The sequence below is a fragment of the Parasteatoda tepidariorum genome, chromosome 1, assembly GCF_043381705.1.
Source record: "Parasteatoda tepidariorum isolate YZ-2023 chromosome 1, CAS_Ptep_4.0, whole genome shotgun sequence".
NCBI classification, from domain to species: Eukaryota; Metazoa; Arthropoda; class Arachnida; order Araneae; family Theridiidae; genus Parasteatoda; species Parasteatoda tepidariorum.
In genome coordinates this window covers 104,256,129-104,273,290 of record NC_092204.1, presented here as the reverse complement: position 1 = coordinate 104,273,290, position 17,162 = coordinate 104,256,129, and the positions used below count along the sequence as shown (strand labels likewise).

General features: G+C 27.8%; 1 protein-coding gene across 2 annotated transcripts in view; it reads right to left on the bottom strand.

Annotated features, from left to right (window-relative positions):
- Positions 1-10,591: 10,591 nt before the first annotated feature.
- The window catches only part of LOC122271493 (oxysterol-binding protein-related protein 2-like), a 9,043-nt gene continuing 2,472 nt past the window's right edge, over positions 10,592-17,162 (bottom strand). The window contains exons 2-4 of one of the 2 annotated variants that reach the window (XM_071184616.1): positions 14,631-14,754; positions 12,260-12,350; positions 10,592-11,434 (exon numbers count right to left, since the gene is read on the bottom strand). In XM_071184616.1, coding sequence (XP_071040717.1) covers positions 11,332-11,434; positions 12,260-12,350; positions 14,631-14,703 — 267 coding nt within the window. In that variant the 5' untranslated portion in view covers positions 14,704-14,754 and the 3' untranslated portion in view covers positions 10,592-11,331. Of the gene's footprint in view, positions 11,435-12,259; positions 12,351-14,630; positions 14,837-17,162 lie in introns of those variants that run through there. The other variant, XM_043052980.2, reaches the window with a different exon arrangement.

The window sequence follows — 17,162 nt, the reverse complement described above, 5'->3', positions numbered from 1 at the left end:
CTTTATGCAATGTTTCTTTGTGAAATTTTTTTTTATTGTTTTCCTAAATATTTACCGAACATCGTCACATATTTTTACCAAAAAAAATTTCTTTTTATGATAGTTCATAATAGAAAGTTATGATTCCAATGAATTAAATACATTGTTTTTCTTTATTGCAATTTTGTTTTTGTTGCATATAGATATATTCATGAAATGTTAGTTTAAATTAAACCAATATTATATACAAACTATACCTGCAGTGAAAACAAATATAAAAAATTGTTTCATCTTAAGTGAAAGAAAATATAAGAGTTTGATGTCAGAGCTTTAAAAATGTAGTGAAATATTTCATTCACAACACAATCGCTTGATTCATTTTTCATTTTTTTTAAACTGTAACACATACTTTTCACTTCTCGTTTTTATTCAATGACAGTTTAAGATTGCTCGTTTTGTAGTTTGCTAGTGTCTTGGTCTTTCAGTAATTGCTTATAGTTATCAGCTAATAATTTATTTGTTTTATTTATTTATGAAGGCATTTTTTTTTCTTTTACCTCAGAAATAGTTTTTATTATAATAAAAATATTTTTGGTTACGTCTCTGAGTAGTTGGATAGTTTTTCAGTTTTTGTCATGGATTTAATACTCAGTTTGTTGTCACCAACCATAGTGGATTTCTACCTGCTGTAATATCTTGCCTTGTCTTGTTTTTGATCGCCACATTAATGCAGTCAGCTTACAGCATTCTAACATTCACAGAGAAGCTTCATATATTTGAACCTATTTGAAAAGTTAAGGGTACTCCTTAGCTGTGTATCAGTATCTAAAAAGAATCTTTCTTCTGTGGAGGACTTGTTGATTGCAATAACTATGTATTGGTTATAGGAAATGGAAAAGCAAATTTCTTTTATTCAGGCTGATGACTATTAGACTTTAATATTTTTTTTGTGTAGTTCTCAAAATAATGTTATCTTATACAGTATTGAAATGTTATGTAAGTCCAGCTGCCATACCAGCCCGTGTCAAAAACACACTCGTCTTTTTTAGTCATCTTGGTCTAATACTTGGTATAAGTTGCATAATTTCCTTGTCCATGGATGCCTATAATTTTTTAATCTGATTAGTTAGCTTGAAGTCTTTTAATTGATTAAATACTTATTTTTTATTGTTTGTCTTATGACAAAATGTCTATCAAGTTAATTAGGCAGCTGGATTGATTTAACAAACAATTCCCTGATTACATATTCCCATTTTTTATACTATCATTGCAAATCGCTATTTGATTGTCTCCTTCTTTTAAGAGTTTAGTATCTTTATAAATATTAGCTAACTATATTGAGATTTTGATAAAATTAGTTTTGAGATCCATTGGAAAGTAAAATTTCGTGATAAAGAGTGCTAACTGCATCTTTAAAAAAATTAACTTTCTGTACTGTAAATACTGACATCAAACAAGATTTTCTTTCTGCTCAAAAAATGATTCAAAATAGCTAAACAACAAGGGCTTAGCAGTAAGTTTCCCTATTTGAATTTTATGATCATATGTTAATTTTTTGAAAATATAAATGTGTCGGGCTGTAAATTCATAGAATTTTGCTACCGTTTACACCTGAGGTCTACAAATATTAAAAAACATCTTTTCCCTTGAAAAGCTATCTTTTTATTAAAGACTTCGTGGAATTGATTAATAATTTACACTTATAACCAAATTAAAGTGAACAACTAAATTAAAATCTTCAGAATGAATTATTGTTCTGAACATATGCTTACAGGGCTGCTAACTTTCTTCGCTTTTTTGAAAAACTGCTTCTAGAGGTAGTTAAGTTTAGTTTATGCGTGATTCTTTGTCTTGCAAAGTTAATTTAATGATATTTTCTAACCACTACACGTAAATGATTTTTATTTTATTTTATATTATATCTGTCGTTGAACATCCGACCCAATTTTGGGTTTATGACTACTAATGTTGAACTCCGTAGCCTTGTAATTTTGAACCAATCTAGAAGACAAGGAAATTCCGGGATCAGTACCCCCAGAGGTATTGATTTATTACGGGAACATGGAGGACTTTGCGACTCGACAGATTTAACATGAATCAGTCACCATTTACTACACGGGGAGTCCTCGACCGGCCTGGGATCGAGCCCACGAGTTCTTGGACGTAGGCCCAGTGCCCTACCAACCAGGCTATCCCGGCCCCAATGTTACTTTTTTATTATCTCTCCTAGTGAGGCTTTTAAAATGTTAGCAAAATCATCCAATATCTAAAAAGCCTAGTTTTTAGTTGTCTATAAAATAGTTTACAAACTTAGTTGGCAGCCTTGCACTTAAACACACAGATTTGAGTTTGTTTGTTTTTAATTGTTTCATATAATCAGTTCTACAAATTTTCAAATCTATCTGTAAGTTGTAGTTGAAAATCTCTTTGCAATAGAATGTCAAAATGTTTGGGTTGGTTTGGCAGTTTTTTAATGTTGAAATTAGTGAGATTTTTAAATAAAGAAGGACTAATTTCATTTAAAACTAATTTTATTTTTTTTACATAATTGATCTTTTTACGACACAGTGACTACTTATAACACCAGTGATTTAAATAAAAAGAAATGCAGTGTTTAATTACAAGCATATTCTGCCATGATACAAAAAGTGTATAAAAATTATCAGAAATCATTGCTATAAGCAAATAGCATACACAGGTATAGTCATCATTATTTGTCAAGGCATAACAAAATTCAAAATTTTGCATACAAATTTATATTATTTATTATTAATTTTTTTAAAATTAAACTCTGTTTGAATCACGGTTGTAATTTGCATTTTAATATTGGCTAAAATTGTTAACTCATGTGTTGCAATACTATTTAAATTCAAAAGTGGTGGAAAGTATGTGGTAAAATCATTTCAATATCAATTTCTTTCTTAAAGTATTTCCGACAACTAATTCAATGTTTTTTTTTTATGTGATAATTTGAAGAGAAAAGAATAAGATTTTTTTTTTTACAAAATAAACTAAAATTGAAAGAAAGATATGCAAACATTCTTTCTATTCTGACACATTTGCTCATTTTTATAAACTTGACTTCATTCATATCGACAGTGATTCTCGTATAAATTATCCCAGTTTTGCCCCAGACCCAGTTCTACAAGTTGAAATACATTCTGCTCCAACTTGCCTTCTTAGGGTTCTGCAGTTACTCTGATTATTTTCCTTATTTATTTTTCCTGGTTATTTCCATATTTTTTCATTGACAACTGTGTCTTTCTTTTATCCTTTACTTATTTTTGACCTGATAAGGAGCATCTTGTTTTGGGTACACAAAATATGCCAATCTTTCTACAGTTTCAACTTTGAAGCAAGAGAAGTTTTCATTTTCCAAGCCACTAGCGTTAATCAAAAGAAGTCCAATGATCTCAATCATCTGAACTTTTTACTTTTCAAATAGTTGAAAATGCTAGAAATAACTTTTGGTAACTAATTATTGTTTTCAATAGTTCATTTATAGTTTTTTAAATGTTGAATTCTCTGTTAATTATCGCATTTATTCAGTATTATTTTTTAAAAAAAGGCTTTATTTCTGTTGACAAATTACATTATATTTAAAATTCTGTAAATTTATTATTAATCCATTTTGAATTCTTTGTTATGTCTTTCATAAAATGTTATTCAAAATGGTAAAAAGCTCTAAATGCATTTTATATAAAACATGTATACAAACTATGATTAAAAGCATATGATCGATCCAACAGCTACATTCTAAAATATATTTCTAACTAGCAACCAACTGTATGAATCATATTTTTAATTAATATCTCTCAATTTATGATGAAATTTTTTGATTCAGATTTGTTTACACGTTTGAAAGACTGATGTGTATCATACATAATTTACAATAGTATACAATATAAAAGCTCATAATTAAGTACATTCATAAAGAAATAATCCTAAACCCCATTTTGAAGTTTAGAACCATTGTTCTAAACTTTTCAAAGTTTAGAACATTTATTCTGAACTTATAATTGTAGTTTAGAATCATTTATAGTATGTTTTTAATATATATTACACTTTTTATAAATTTTACATTCATTGAATTTTTTAAAATTATAAGTTAAATTTTTTTAATGTTGATTTTTATAGATTTTCTTTTGTTTGGCGATTGTTAATTATTTCAAACATCATTTAACATTTGATAACCAATAATTTGTGACATTTAAATAAAATAATTTAGTAAAGACCTAACAAAACTGAAAAATAAAATTTTTCTCACAATTTGAATATATTTTTTCATCCAATTATTAAGGAGGCATTGTAGTGCAACACTCAGAAAAAAATGAACTTTTTTGTATATTTCAAAATTATATATTTAAAAAAATTTTTAATCTAAATTTAAATGCACCAGGGCATTATACTGTTTGTTTTGGTCATCAAATACTGAAAATAACACTTAAATTATAATAAATAATTTTTAGCTATTATTTTCAAAATGGTCGACTTGAAATTTAAAAATTAAACTAATTTAGAAAATGATGAGTTAGTTTTTGATAGTTTCATTATGACAAACTGGTAGACAAATTTTAATTTTTTTTTTTTTATTATTATACAAATTTTTAAATCACCAACTTTTTTTCTCTTAGACACACTGTACAGTTTTCGCATAAAGGTTCACAAAAACATACTTTTTTAAATGTCACACTGGGAAGACCCCCTAAATTTATTTTTCCGGAAATCATTTGTGACTTTTTAAAATATCATTTAATAAAATAAGTACATGTATTGCACATTCAAATTCCCTAAAACTAATTAAACATACACTGTTTTAATTACAAACATCATTCTATGTGTATCAATATTTTTAAGACAAACCTAGTTATTAGAAATTGTACACCAAGACATCAAACTAAGTTTCTTATATTTCCATTCTATTTTTAACATATTCACAATTATATACTGTTTAATTATAAACAAGTTAAAGAAGGGTAACAGACATAAATTAAATTTTTATTACAGTTAACTTTTGTGTTAATAATTTTAAATTAGCAATTTTTTTATAAATATTAATTCAATCTCAAGTTTAGATGCTCTTAAAATATGTATCTCGATTCTTTTATTCCCCTTGATCTTACAATTATTTGAAGAGTGAAAAAATGTGTATGCAAAGATAACAAGAGATTTAAATTAAGCAAATAAATTTTTAATTTGTATGTGGCAAACAATTTAAAAAAATACTATTCATAGTAAAAGATTATCTTTATTACATTGAATTACTTTTGTTAAAGATTTATTGGCTTATTTAAAATAAAATAAAAACTATTAAATGTTATTTTTATTAATATACAGGGTGATTCTAAAAAGATGGGAAAAATTTTAGGAAGTGATAGTGCACACCCAGACAAACAATTTTTATCAAAGAATGCATGGTCGAAAACAAAACGCAAAGATCCTGCCGCATTTGGAAAGTTTTTTCATGCAAGCGAAAAAGCTCCATTCCTATTGTGAGTTACTGCGCTACGTTATTTGTCGCCAAGCTTTCGGCCGCTGCAGGGAAAGTTCGCCTATCTTTTCTTCGCCGTTGTACCACCATAGCCGCTGCCGGCCACTGTTTTGAACACTTATTGTAAGCACATGCCATTAAATTTACTTTTATAACTTAACTTCATCGTTCTTTGTGTGTTTTTGCCTCATATAAGAACATACACTCTGACGCCCTCTAGCAGTTTTTGGTTTTGTTTTCGACCACGCATTCCTTAATAAAAAATTGTTNGAGGGTAACACACGTAACGTTCAGTTAACACACGTAACGCACCAATTTCACCAAAATAAAGAAGTTTTTACTGTTGCAAGAAATTTTTAAAAATCACTAAACACAGCTTCGATATTGTATCTCTCTATAAAAGAAAATATCTTAATTTTTTGCCTTTATACTTCACAGAATTAAATGAATATATTCAAAGTTTCAAATATCTAGCATTATAAAGGGTAACACACGTAACAAAATTTCAGAAATTTTTTTTTTCAACATCAAATTAATTTGCGCCTTCAATCGTCGTTTTGAAAACTTACAACACATATAGATTTAACAACAAATTAAGAAAATCATAAAAAATATCTAACAAGTTTATTATAATAAGTGTTAAAGTTGAAATATGTCGTGTAAAAGTAACACACGTAACGAAAGAATCGCCCATGGGGCATTTCCTAAATGCTTCTTTTAGAATGTCGATGCTTAATTAAGCTACTTTCATAGTTAAATTTTTAATTATGTGAAAGTCGGTTTAAAATGGTTAAGAAATGATGAATTAAAATAGTTAACTTCTTGATTTTAAAAATCTAAAATATTTATCTGTTACCCACTTCTTTGTTATGCTAAAAGATTAGTAAGACTACAATTTTGATCACATTTAAATATCATTCTAACAGTCAGAAAATTGTTGCAATATAACAACAAAATCAAAACAAATATTTTTATTGGGACATTCATGAAATGTAATGCACAAACACTATGCACACCAAAATGAAAGAAACACATCAAAATATCCCTTAAGAAAGAACATTAAAATATTCCTTGAAAGGATAAAAACATCTAAATTATTTTTAAAAGGGAAGAAACACATCAAAATATCTTGTAAAACAAAATTATTTGTACAAAAATATTAATAGTTCTATTTTTCTGTTCATAACTATCATTTGAAATAATTTATCTATTCTACAGGCACTAGTTAAAGGGAGGATTTTAAATTTCACTTATTTCTGCATGTATTCCATTAAAAATGTGAAGTAGGATTTTTTTCCATATAACACTTTAAAATTAAATCATACTTTAATTTAAGAAATTAAAAAAAAACAATTACAAATATAAGTTTTTCTTAGAAACTGCTAAATTGATTATTAAAAGCCTATTTTCATTCTTTTTTTTTCTTTTGGTGTACATAGAGCTTCTATAAACTTTTCAATTTTTATATTATTTGATCCCTCCTTTTAAGAACTTCAATAAAATAGTCTATGCAACTATTTAGTTAACCAATAATACTTTATATAAATTCAAATATCAGTAGTAAAAAAGAATTGTTTATTAATGTTATCAAGGTACAATTGGTTTCTTAGTAATAAGCCATTTAACTTCATTTCTTTAAATTAAAACCTATCCATGACGATTTGTAAACAAAACCTTTCAAAATTTTATGAATAGTGTTTTATCATTAAAAACTGTGTACTGTTATGAGATATAATATAAATAATTTGATATCAGCTTTATGTACCAATTTAAATTTTGTAAATGAGCATTTCTTTTATTGAACTAAAACATAATTTTGACTAAAATGTTATTTTCTTTGGTGTTCAGTGAGAAATTTTAATATTTAACTTTAGAGAATCTTAGCCAAAATAAATATGGCCGCTAGCATATTGTATAATATAGATAATAAAACATCGTTTTCTAATAAGCCGTGCATCTAACCAGTTTACTTCGATAAGTGAAAAAAGTTAAAAGTGCCGAAAGATATGCAGAAATAAATGAAATCCTCATTTCTAAATTAAAAAGTTCAAGCACCTTTTAATGTGTTTAAAAAATCTATGAAATATTTTTTTCTTTACATTTCTAACGTGGTTCTGTTGAAAATCTGAATTTTATTTTTGTAGAATGCACAAAATATTGTTTGTAAATTTTTATATTGGACCCTTTTTTTGTTTATATAAAAAAAAGAGCAGTAATGGAAAACTTTGTTGATTTTCTATTTCAATCAATTTCCATTTTCTTTAAAAATATACTGGTTTATATTCTTTAAAATATACAGAAAAAAATATTCGGTATCACTAAAAGTAGCCAGACAAAATTTTTTTAGTTTTATTAAGTAGAATAAACTTTTAATTTGATTTAAATAATAATAAGCTAAAAATTAACTTGAAAAAAAAACTGTGCCCAAAAAAATTTGTTAAATTATTATTAGTCTACTTATAACAATTAATTTTAAAATAATCTTTAAAAAAAGAACTGTACAAAACATTGGATAAAATATTGCAAGCTCAGTGGAAAAACACGTTAGCATTTTAGTAAATTGGAAGAAGAAGAAAAAGAGTTACAGGAGATTGTAAAAAACCACCTTATTTAAATACTGAGCAGAAAAAATTTATGCCATTCATGTGTAATCTTTCGAATATGTATATTTAATACATATATATAATCGCATGCTCTATAATGATGCTACCAACTTATTTATTTAGTTCATATATGCCTAAACTGAACTGAATATTATTGTGTCATTCCATTTTAAATATTGATTGTGTTTGTTGCATTTCATGCTTTTAAAAAATTTGGCAAAATCTTTAAAATTTAACCAAAAGCTTTTGAATCAATTTATTTTTCCATATTCGAAAAGAACCATAAGATTAACAATATAGTCTTTAAAATATATATTTCAGCATGTTCTATAATAAAATTTTGAAAATTTGCTGCAATTTAAAATAAGGTATCAAATTGAATTGTATTAATATGCTATTTTTGCCTGCTTAGACTTTATTAATTACTAGGAGGCTTCGCCAACCCCCGGAACTGCTTTCGCAGTTCATTTCGGATTGCTTCGCAATCGCTTTGCTCGCACATTGGATACGTTCTTAACGTCTAGCTTTTGTATACTTTTTTGACAACTGAAGTTCCGAAAACTTTTCACTGTAGAAAATTCTAAACCTGTGCATTTCAATATTAATTTGAAATTGCAAACAGTTCACATATTTCTCTTAATCACACTATTCTAAATTTCAGTTGTTGAGAAAAGTAACTGTTGTAAGTTTTGTTTTAAAGTCTTTCCCATCAGAGGGCTAAAACCATGTGTTGTAAAACAATATGAAATAGTACTGAAAGCCGGATGAAAAGCATCGGCTTCGGTGAAGATAATTTTGTGAGAATTTTTTTGATAATTCGGTGAGAATTCACCCGATTAGACATATGATACGCTCACTACGTGCTCTTGCGCGCCGAATCCTATCAATGTCATACGTTTTAGTATTAGCGTTTTATATAATATAGATCAGCCATATGATGTGCTCTTGCGCGCCGAAGCCTATCAATTAAAACGTATTAACGTTTTATATATCATGGATTAGCCGTATGATGCTCACTACGTGCTCTTGCACGCCGAATCCAATCAATTAAAAATGAAAACTGTTGCCAGCGCGAGAAAAGAAATATCGGTTTTATTGATACATACGTACGTATCAGCGTTTTATATAATATAGATTATGATAATTAATCCTCCCTGAGCAGCAAATAGGCATAATATCAAGGTTGAAAATAGGAATATCACAATTTTAAACTGAATCATTTTTCTAAAGGTGCAATGTCTGGTTACTTTTAGTAATATGTAATAAGGGATGGCCAACACCATGCGATACATTTTCGATTTCGCATGCTTTGTATAACTGAAGCGCAATATAATATAACTGACTACTAATCTTGATGCAAACTGCATTTTTAGCATATCTAAAAATATTTTTGACTACAGATAAAAATTCACCGGGAAGTACTCATCCTTTCCATTTTTGCATACATATAATTTTTAAAGCAGTTATTTGTCACTTAAACCAAACTTCACTACAGTTAGTCTTCTTTGGACTTAAACGCAACTACTTCTAATCAGGGTACTACACTATTTTACTAGTTCAGCAAGCTTTTAATGCTTTTTCGAAACATTATTCGATAAGCAATTATTCTAGGCACTATATGATATGTTCTACCTGTATTGTGGGCTATTTGAATATCTCAATAACCATAATATTGATTAAGAAATACTGTAAAATATGCATGGAATTGTTGGATAGTCTGTTAAAAGTGCAAAAGTTTATTTGTGATATTGGAAGAAAAAAAAGTTGTGCAATTTTTGCAATGGTAAAAACATTTCATTTAACCCGTTTGTCTTCAGAACTCAGTACCGAAAGTTGTTACAACTATTAAAATATTCAAATTTGTAATGCCATCTCTTGGTAGCATTTAAAAGAACTTTTTTTTGCGTGTGGTTAAGCTACTGTACTGTTAGGTTTTGCATACTGTTAAGCTATTTGTTTTTACTGCAGTAAAGATAAAGGAATGAAGGTTTAAGACAGTATATATGGACCCGTAGGCATATGAGACTCTAAACATAGTTTGGTTAATATGCACTTTATAAGTGAATATAAAACTAAATTTAAGAATTATAAATTTTTATTACTTTATTGTATGATATTCGATTTATAAATTACTTAAAGTAATATTACAAAAAAATTTATTTTGAGGAATTTTGATTTTATAACATTTAGTTTTTGTTCATAATAGTTTTTTTTATTTAGAATCTATTTATTTATCATTATTATCATTTTAGATATTTAATTATAGCAAATAAAGGAATTTATATAAATTCATTGAAATGTTTAAGAGCAGCTTTTTGCTTAAATTATAGCATATTTTAATAATAAAAAATATTCAATATGTAAATTTAGTGAAGAGTTATTATCTAACGCTCTATATTTATATAACCTAATAAAACAACTATTTTAATTATAACTTTTGATTTTGATTATTCATATTGATTATGATTAATTTTAATTATTCATTTTGATTATCACTGATTTTAATTATTTGTATTGATTTTGATTATTCTAATTAATTCTCGAAAAATAAATTAGAATTATTCTTTATTTGAATTATTCATTTTCATTTACTGAAAATATTTTTTTTTTCTTTTTATTAAAAGCTTGGAACTTTAAATTTGATAAGTAAATTGGTAATATCTTATTTATAACCTTTAGTTTCCAAAACTGTTTTAATTTAGACTGTGTTGGTTGAAAGTATTCTGAAATTGCTGTTTAAATAATTGTTCTATAGTTCATAAATAAATTATTATTAAGTAATCTGATTGTTTATATATACTTTCTAAAACTATTACAATGCTTGAGATTTTATTGGAAGAAAATAGCCTAAAATTAAACCTAATAGCTTGAGATTTCATTAATAAATTCATATCTTGATTATTCTCTTTAATTGTCATAAACTTATTCATTTAAAATTTTATTGCCATAAAATCAGCTGCAAATCATGCACACAATTATGAAAGACAAATTAACTATCATTGAATAAAATAGCTTATTGTAAATAATATCTTAAAGAATTACATCTCAACAATATGCAATAAAGCACCATGTAGTTTGTGTAGCTATGAAATAAATTCATGCTCTTCAAAGAATACTAATTATTGAACACAGCGCATGCTATCTGTGAAAGCATTCAACTATGTTTAAAACAAAATAAAATAGCTTTCTCTTTTTGTCTAACTTTCACATATAGCTATAACGTTGAAACTTGTAATCTTCATCACCTGAGGAAGTTTTCTAGAATATATCTGGACAATCATCGAAATTCCTGGACCAATATCGGTTGTTGAAAAGCCATACTTCATCCTTTAAGTAAGGTTTTTTCCCTTTCTGAAAATACCTATAAAATGGTGTGAAAACGATAGTTATTCACATAAAGACATATCTTTGAAAAATGTATGCATTCATATTTCGTTTCATTTTTTTGTTTCAAAATTTGCATAACTCATACACTGTTATTGAACAACAATTTGTTATCCAAACATTCTGTTAGTGTGTCGTATTCTTTAACTTTTAAGAAAACTGTTGTAATCGTTTTCTAAAAATGACAGATTAACTTTGTAATAAAGTTTTATTATTTGCAGTAGTTAAAGATATTTGCAAAATATTAGCAGTAGTTATAGAAACGTTTTCTAAGAAAAAGTTCTTTTTACACTTTTAACTATAAGTTTCAAATAAAAGTTTACAAAGGCGCTTTTTGATTTTAAATTATTTTCTGCAATAATATTTTTAATGATATTTCTAATAAAATTTAGAGTTTTTATCTACATTAACTTGACGTGGTAACAACTTCAAAACTGTTTCCTCCCAATGAAAAGTAAGTGTGGAAATTCTATATTCTCTTTCTATTACTAAATTTGCTATCCAATTTTAAACAATTTACGAACTATTACTGTAAATTAATTTGTAACTTGCAAAGTGCATTGACTAAAATAAGTAAAAATAAAAATTATTCGAAAAAAGTTGCAAACATAGAGAAAGTATAAGTTTTTGGTGCTCAATTTTTTAAATCTAATTTTGGAATGCAAAAACGTTATCTATGTGAGCATCACTGTTTTAAGTTACATATTTAATTATGTGAACTTTTTTTATAAAAATTTGGTCAAACTCAACTGAACCTAATTTTTACTATAAAATGAATGAATATTTTGCAGAAGAATATTACTTAGGATTATAGGTTTCCTTTTTCTTCTTTCTTTGTTTTCGAGCTTCTCTCTGTTTTTCTTCTACTCTTGATTTCTCTATTGCAGCTCCCTCTGTAATAGGCAAATTTATATATATGGAATACAAAAATTATAAATACTTTTGTATTAATTAAACCATTAAAACTCTTTCGTTTTCATAAAATGTCTTTGGTAAAGAATAGGTGTAGGAATTCTATTTTGGGACTTCAAGGCTCAAAACATACCATTGAATTATAATTAGATTTATATTTCAAAGGAGGAGTTATTTTTAGAATCTTGACCCTTTTTCACTTCCATATTAGGAAGCATTAAATGATTATCGATGATGAGTAGAGTTACAAACTATGCAGTGACTGAGCCTTTTTACCTTCATGTCTGTAAGTATTTAATGCGAGAGCGATGGTTTTCGCATGTCTCTTCCTGAATAACGTGTTCCATAAAAGATCTGCCGGAGCCATCCGGAGTTTTATCGACACCCCCTCCCTTGTGAAGTGGGGATGTGACTGTTATAACCACCAGCCTACCTTTAAATAAATCTTTTTAGGCTTACGACTGAATTATTCAAGCTGAATACAACCATGATAACAGGGATGTAGCCCTGTTATTATATTTATATATATATATATATATATATATATATATATATATATATATATATATATATATATATATATATATATATATATATATATNTATATATATATTGTAAAATCTTATAACGCTTAAATAAATAAATAAACTTTATTATAATTATTATGCACTTCACTGAGAAATTTATGATTTTAAGATTACTTCGTCTAATTTTATGGTTGAATATTTATGTAATTTCTAATATTATGTTATTTCTACAAAATTTGAATAGCAAAAAGTTTTCAAAACTGCTTCTGTTGATAAAATTTTGTTTTCCTATTTAAAGTAAAATATTATTGATGATCGTATTATGAGATAGTTATAAGTCACAGGGAAGTTGTTGTTAATTTACGTCGCACTAGAGCTGCACAATGGGCTATTGGCGACGGTCTGGGAAACATCCCGGAGGATGATCCGAAGACATGCCATCACAATTTTGATCCTCTGCGGAGGGGATGGCACCCCCGCTTCGGTAGCCCGACGACCTGCGCGCGAAGTCGAGCACTTTACGGTAGCACAGTTTAACGAGGACCAATACCGCACACCCTCGGTATAAACAGAATCCCAGACCCGTGGGTCACCCACCCGCACACTGACCGCAGCCAGTGATGCTTGACTTCGGTGATCTGATGAGAACCGTGTCTTAACGATCAGTCCACTGCGGGACAAGTCACAGGGAAAAAAATGAAAGAAGTATACATATTTGTGTTTAAGTGTCATTCGTTTCTAGATTTTTTTATATTGAGCTCTTCAGTTTTAAAAAAAATCATCAGGAGATTGTTAATCAAAGTTATACATTTCTCCACAAGCAATATCTTTCGACTTTGTTTTGGTACAATCTGAAAACAGATGAAATGATTTTAGACCACTTTTTTATTTTTCTCTGTACATAAGAATATCGAAAAACGGCCTATCTGTGTCATGTCTCGAACAATGAAATTGAATCTCATGATATAATTCAAATTTCATACTATTCTTTTCCCACTTAAAAAGTCGCGCATAGTAAACTGAATTAGGGAAGTTTTTCATATACTTCCTAGAGTAATGACTAAACAATATTTGTAAGTGTATGCACATTGTATACAAAACATGCACAAGGAAACCGTATAATTTCAATTTCTTGCTTGTTTTCGAGAAAGATTTCGAAGCCATTTCGTCTGATAAAACAAATTATATACTAAAATCATGACGCTTTTGATATGAAATTATATTTTTACTTTTATATAAAATTACATTGTAGCATATAAAGTTTGAGAAGACATTTTTAATAAAAAAAATATATGCATTAAACGATTTCAGTATAGAATGATTATGTTTTACCTTTTGACGTTAATTTCGCAAATAAAATTTTTTTATAATTTAAATCGTGGCGGTACACCAACAGCGGTACGTGTGAAATAAGATTTAATGTGGTCCAGTTTGAAAGCACACGCTTGACTAGTTGATGCTCGTTTGTGAACCTAGATTCGATAACTGAATGTTTGTTCGCAAATATATTTTCTTTCAAAAATTTGCCAATTGCGAATCGTTTTATGTTTAAGAATAGTCCGGAAGACAGACATCAATAAGATCAAGGCGTGAAAAATATTTTTACTAATGAATGATTTGGACAAATGCTGAAAAATATTGTTAAGAGAGGATGGCGGGCCGTGATCGACTTATGGGCTAGATTGCCGACCCACGTTTTATAGCATGTTAAGTAAGAAGGTGCTACAGTTTTACCTGCGTCTCCTTCCTCTAACTTTCGTATATCAGGTCTTAGCCTCGAGTCTGTCTTGGGAAGTTCCTGAACCATATTATCTCGCAATTCGTTCAGAGCTAAAGCAAAACTTGTGAAGTTGTAATACTGAAATAGAATAAATGCGAAAAGTTAAGATATAAGATAAATTAACAAATTATTTTTTAGGTTGTCAATTACAAGTTATTTTTTGTCGAAGTAATAAGATGGTAAATTAGAAACCATTACATTATCAGTAATACACTACCACCAGGCTAATTCTTGTACCACTCGATAAGTTTCCTTTGTGAAAGTTGCTTTAATTATGACGATATGCTTGAAGTTAGTTTAGGAATTTGTATATTTGATTGTTTATTGATCCATTCTTGTAAGTAAAACTCATCGCTCGATATGAGAACTAGAATATTTGTCTTCTAGAAGAATAGCAATCTGATAGTCCCCGTGGCAGAATTGCGGCGACATTGTCGCAGAACGTTACAGAGTTTTTGCAACAAAATTTTTCATTTGGGAAGGGGGAGATTTTGGTTTTCCTTTCTGCATAATTTTTCGAAAAATGCTTTTTTTTTTTTTTTTTTTTTTTTTTTTTTTTTTTTTTGTTTCCTGCAGAATTTTTTTTTCAAAGATGTCTTCCTTGCGCACCAGAGAGGAAAGAAATAATCGTGATTTTTCAATTCTCATTTGAGATTTTTTTAAAAATCGGTCATAACTGTTTTCAGCAAGAATTTCAAATTAATAATATAAGATAAAAGAAATTCAGAAATCGCGAAAGTAGAAATGATGTTCTTTCTTTAATTTTTTTTCTCTTTAAAGAACACTATGTTTTACATACACTTTTTTGAGTATCTCTTTTCTAAAGATTCGCGTGATTTCGTCGTCGATCTTTATTTTGGGAGTTACTGCACGAATGTTACGATTTTTTAATTTATGTACGAATCTTTATTTATTATCATTTAAATTATTTACGAATTTCAATTTGATTTATAAAATTTGAAAGAGGAAATAATTAGTGCATTTTTCCGCCAACAAAATGCGAATATATCGCCTATAATATTAGAATTAAAAAAATATTACTTTTACAATTAAAATTTTTACACATTTTTATTCTATACTTTTTTCTGTAAACACAACGGTTCTGTTACTTTAAATTAATAATTGTTATAATTAAAAGTATAATTAAAGCAAAATATATATTAGTGTTAGGGAAGTTTGTGGCAGAAAGCCCGAAAAAATTCTGCCACAGGGCTGATAGTAATGATCAGATGAAGTATACAGAATGATTCAAACTTATTTAGAAAAATTAAGGTAAGTTAGCCGGTCATAACAGCTAAGTGTGTTACCAAAAAATTTAGTTAAAAATAACAAATATTATGATAAATGTAAATTTAATGAAAGCTTTTTATAATTTCAATGTTCATAATTTTAATTATGTTGTTATTTTACTTTGAAACTCAAAATCTGAAAACGAATCGTTAAATAGTTATAGAAAATGTAAGCTTACAGGTATATTTTTTTTATTATTATAACTACATATGACTCTTTTTGAGTTACTTAAAGTTTGGAAAAAGAATATTTGATTTTGAAATTTGAACTGGTACGCATAATTTAATAGTGCGATTCATTAACGTATTAGGGCTGAAACATTGAATTATCTATCCAAGTGTAATTTATCTGACACTATTTAACATTCAAACTTTTCGCTTTTGCATGATAATCACGACTTTAAGTAACTCTCAAAGCCATGTGTTCGTTGAAAATCTTTGTATTTAATGTTATTATTTTATTTAAAAAAATAGTTCACTTAAAAAAGACTTTAAGGGTAAGCGACATATCCTTTTTTTAAAAGGTGCCTTTTAGACCTGATTGCTTTTTTGTGAATTACTATAAGATTTAGTCGAAAAATTTCTAGTATGTTTTTTTGAAGAAAATTCATTTATTAAATAAAATGTTGCCACCACAATTGTTTTTTTTTTCGGACATACAGATTTAGTTGGAAAGATCATTGAAGTCTGATAAAGAAATTAGATCTATGAAGAATTTCGTAGCTGAATTGTTAAGCTCAATTGCAGTTTGATTTCCCATCTGTTATATACACTGGTGTGCAAAACTTAAGCAACAAGTGCGTTTTTTGTCATAACTCTACAAGAAATTATCCGATTGACATGAAATTTGAATATGATGTACATTATTTTGTACTTAAACGATGGTAAAAGAATAATGGCGCAGAAATGAATATAAAGCTTAAAGTAGGGTATGGAATTAAAAAAAAGGCTTTATTTGACATATAGTGGCGTTACACATGATTGCCTGAAGAAGCGTAAGTACAACTGGCAGATGTTCCCTAGTATGGAATATGCCCTCCCCTTACTGTAATTGTTGCTTGGCATCGTCTCTCCATGCTAAGCACCAGATTATCCAGGAGTTCTTGGGATAAACGTTTCCATTCCTCCTTTAACGCATCTTTCAGCTGATGGGTGTTACCAGGAGGATACTGTCGTGTCGCAAGACGTCTCCCTAAT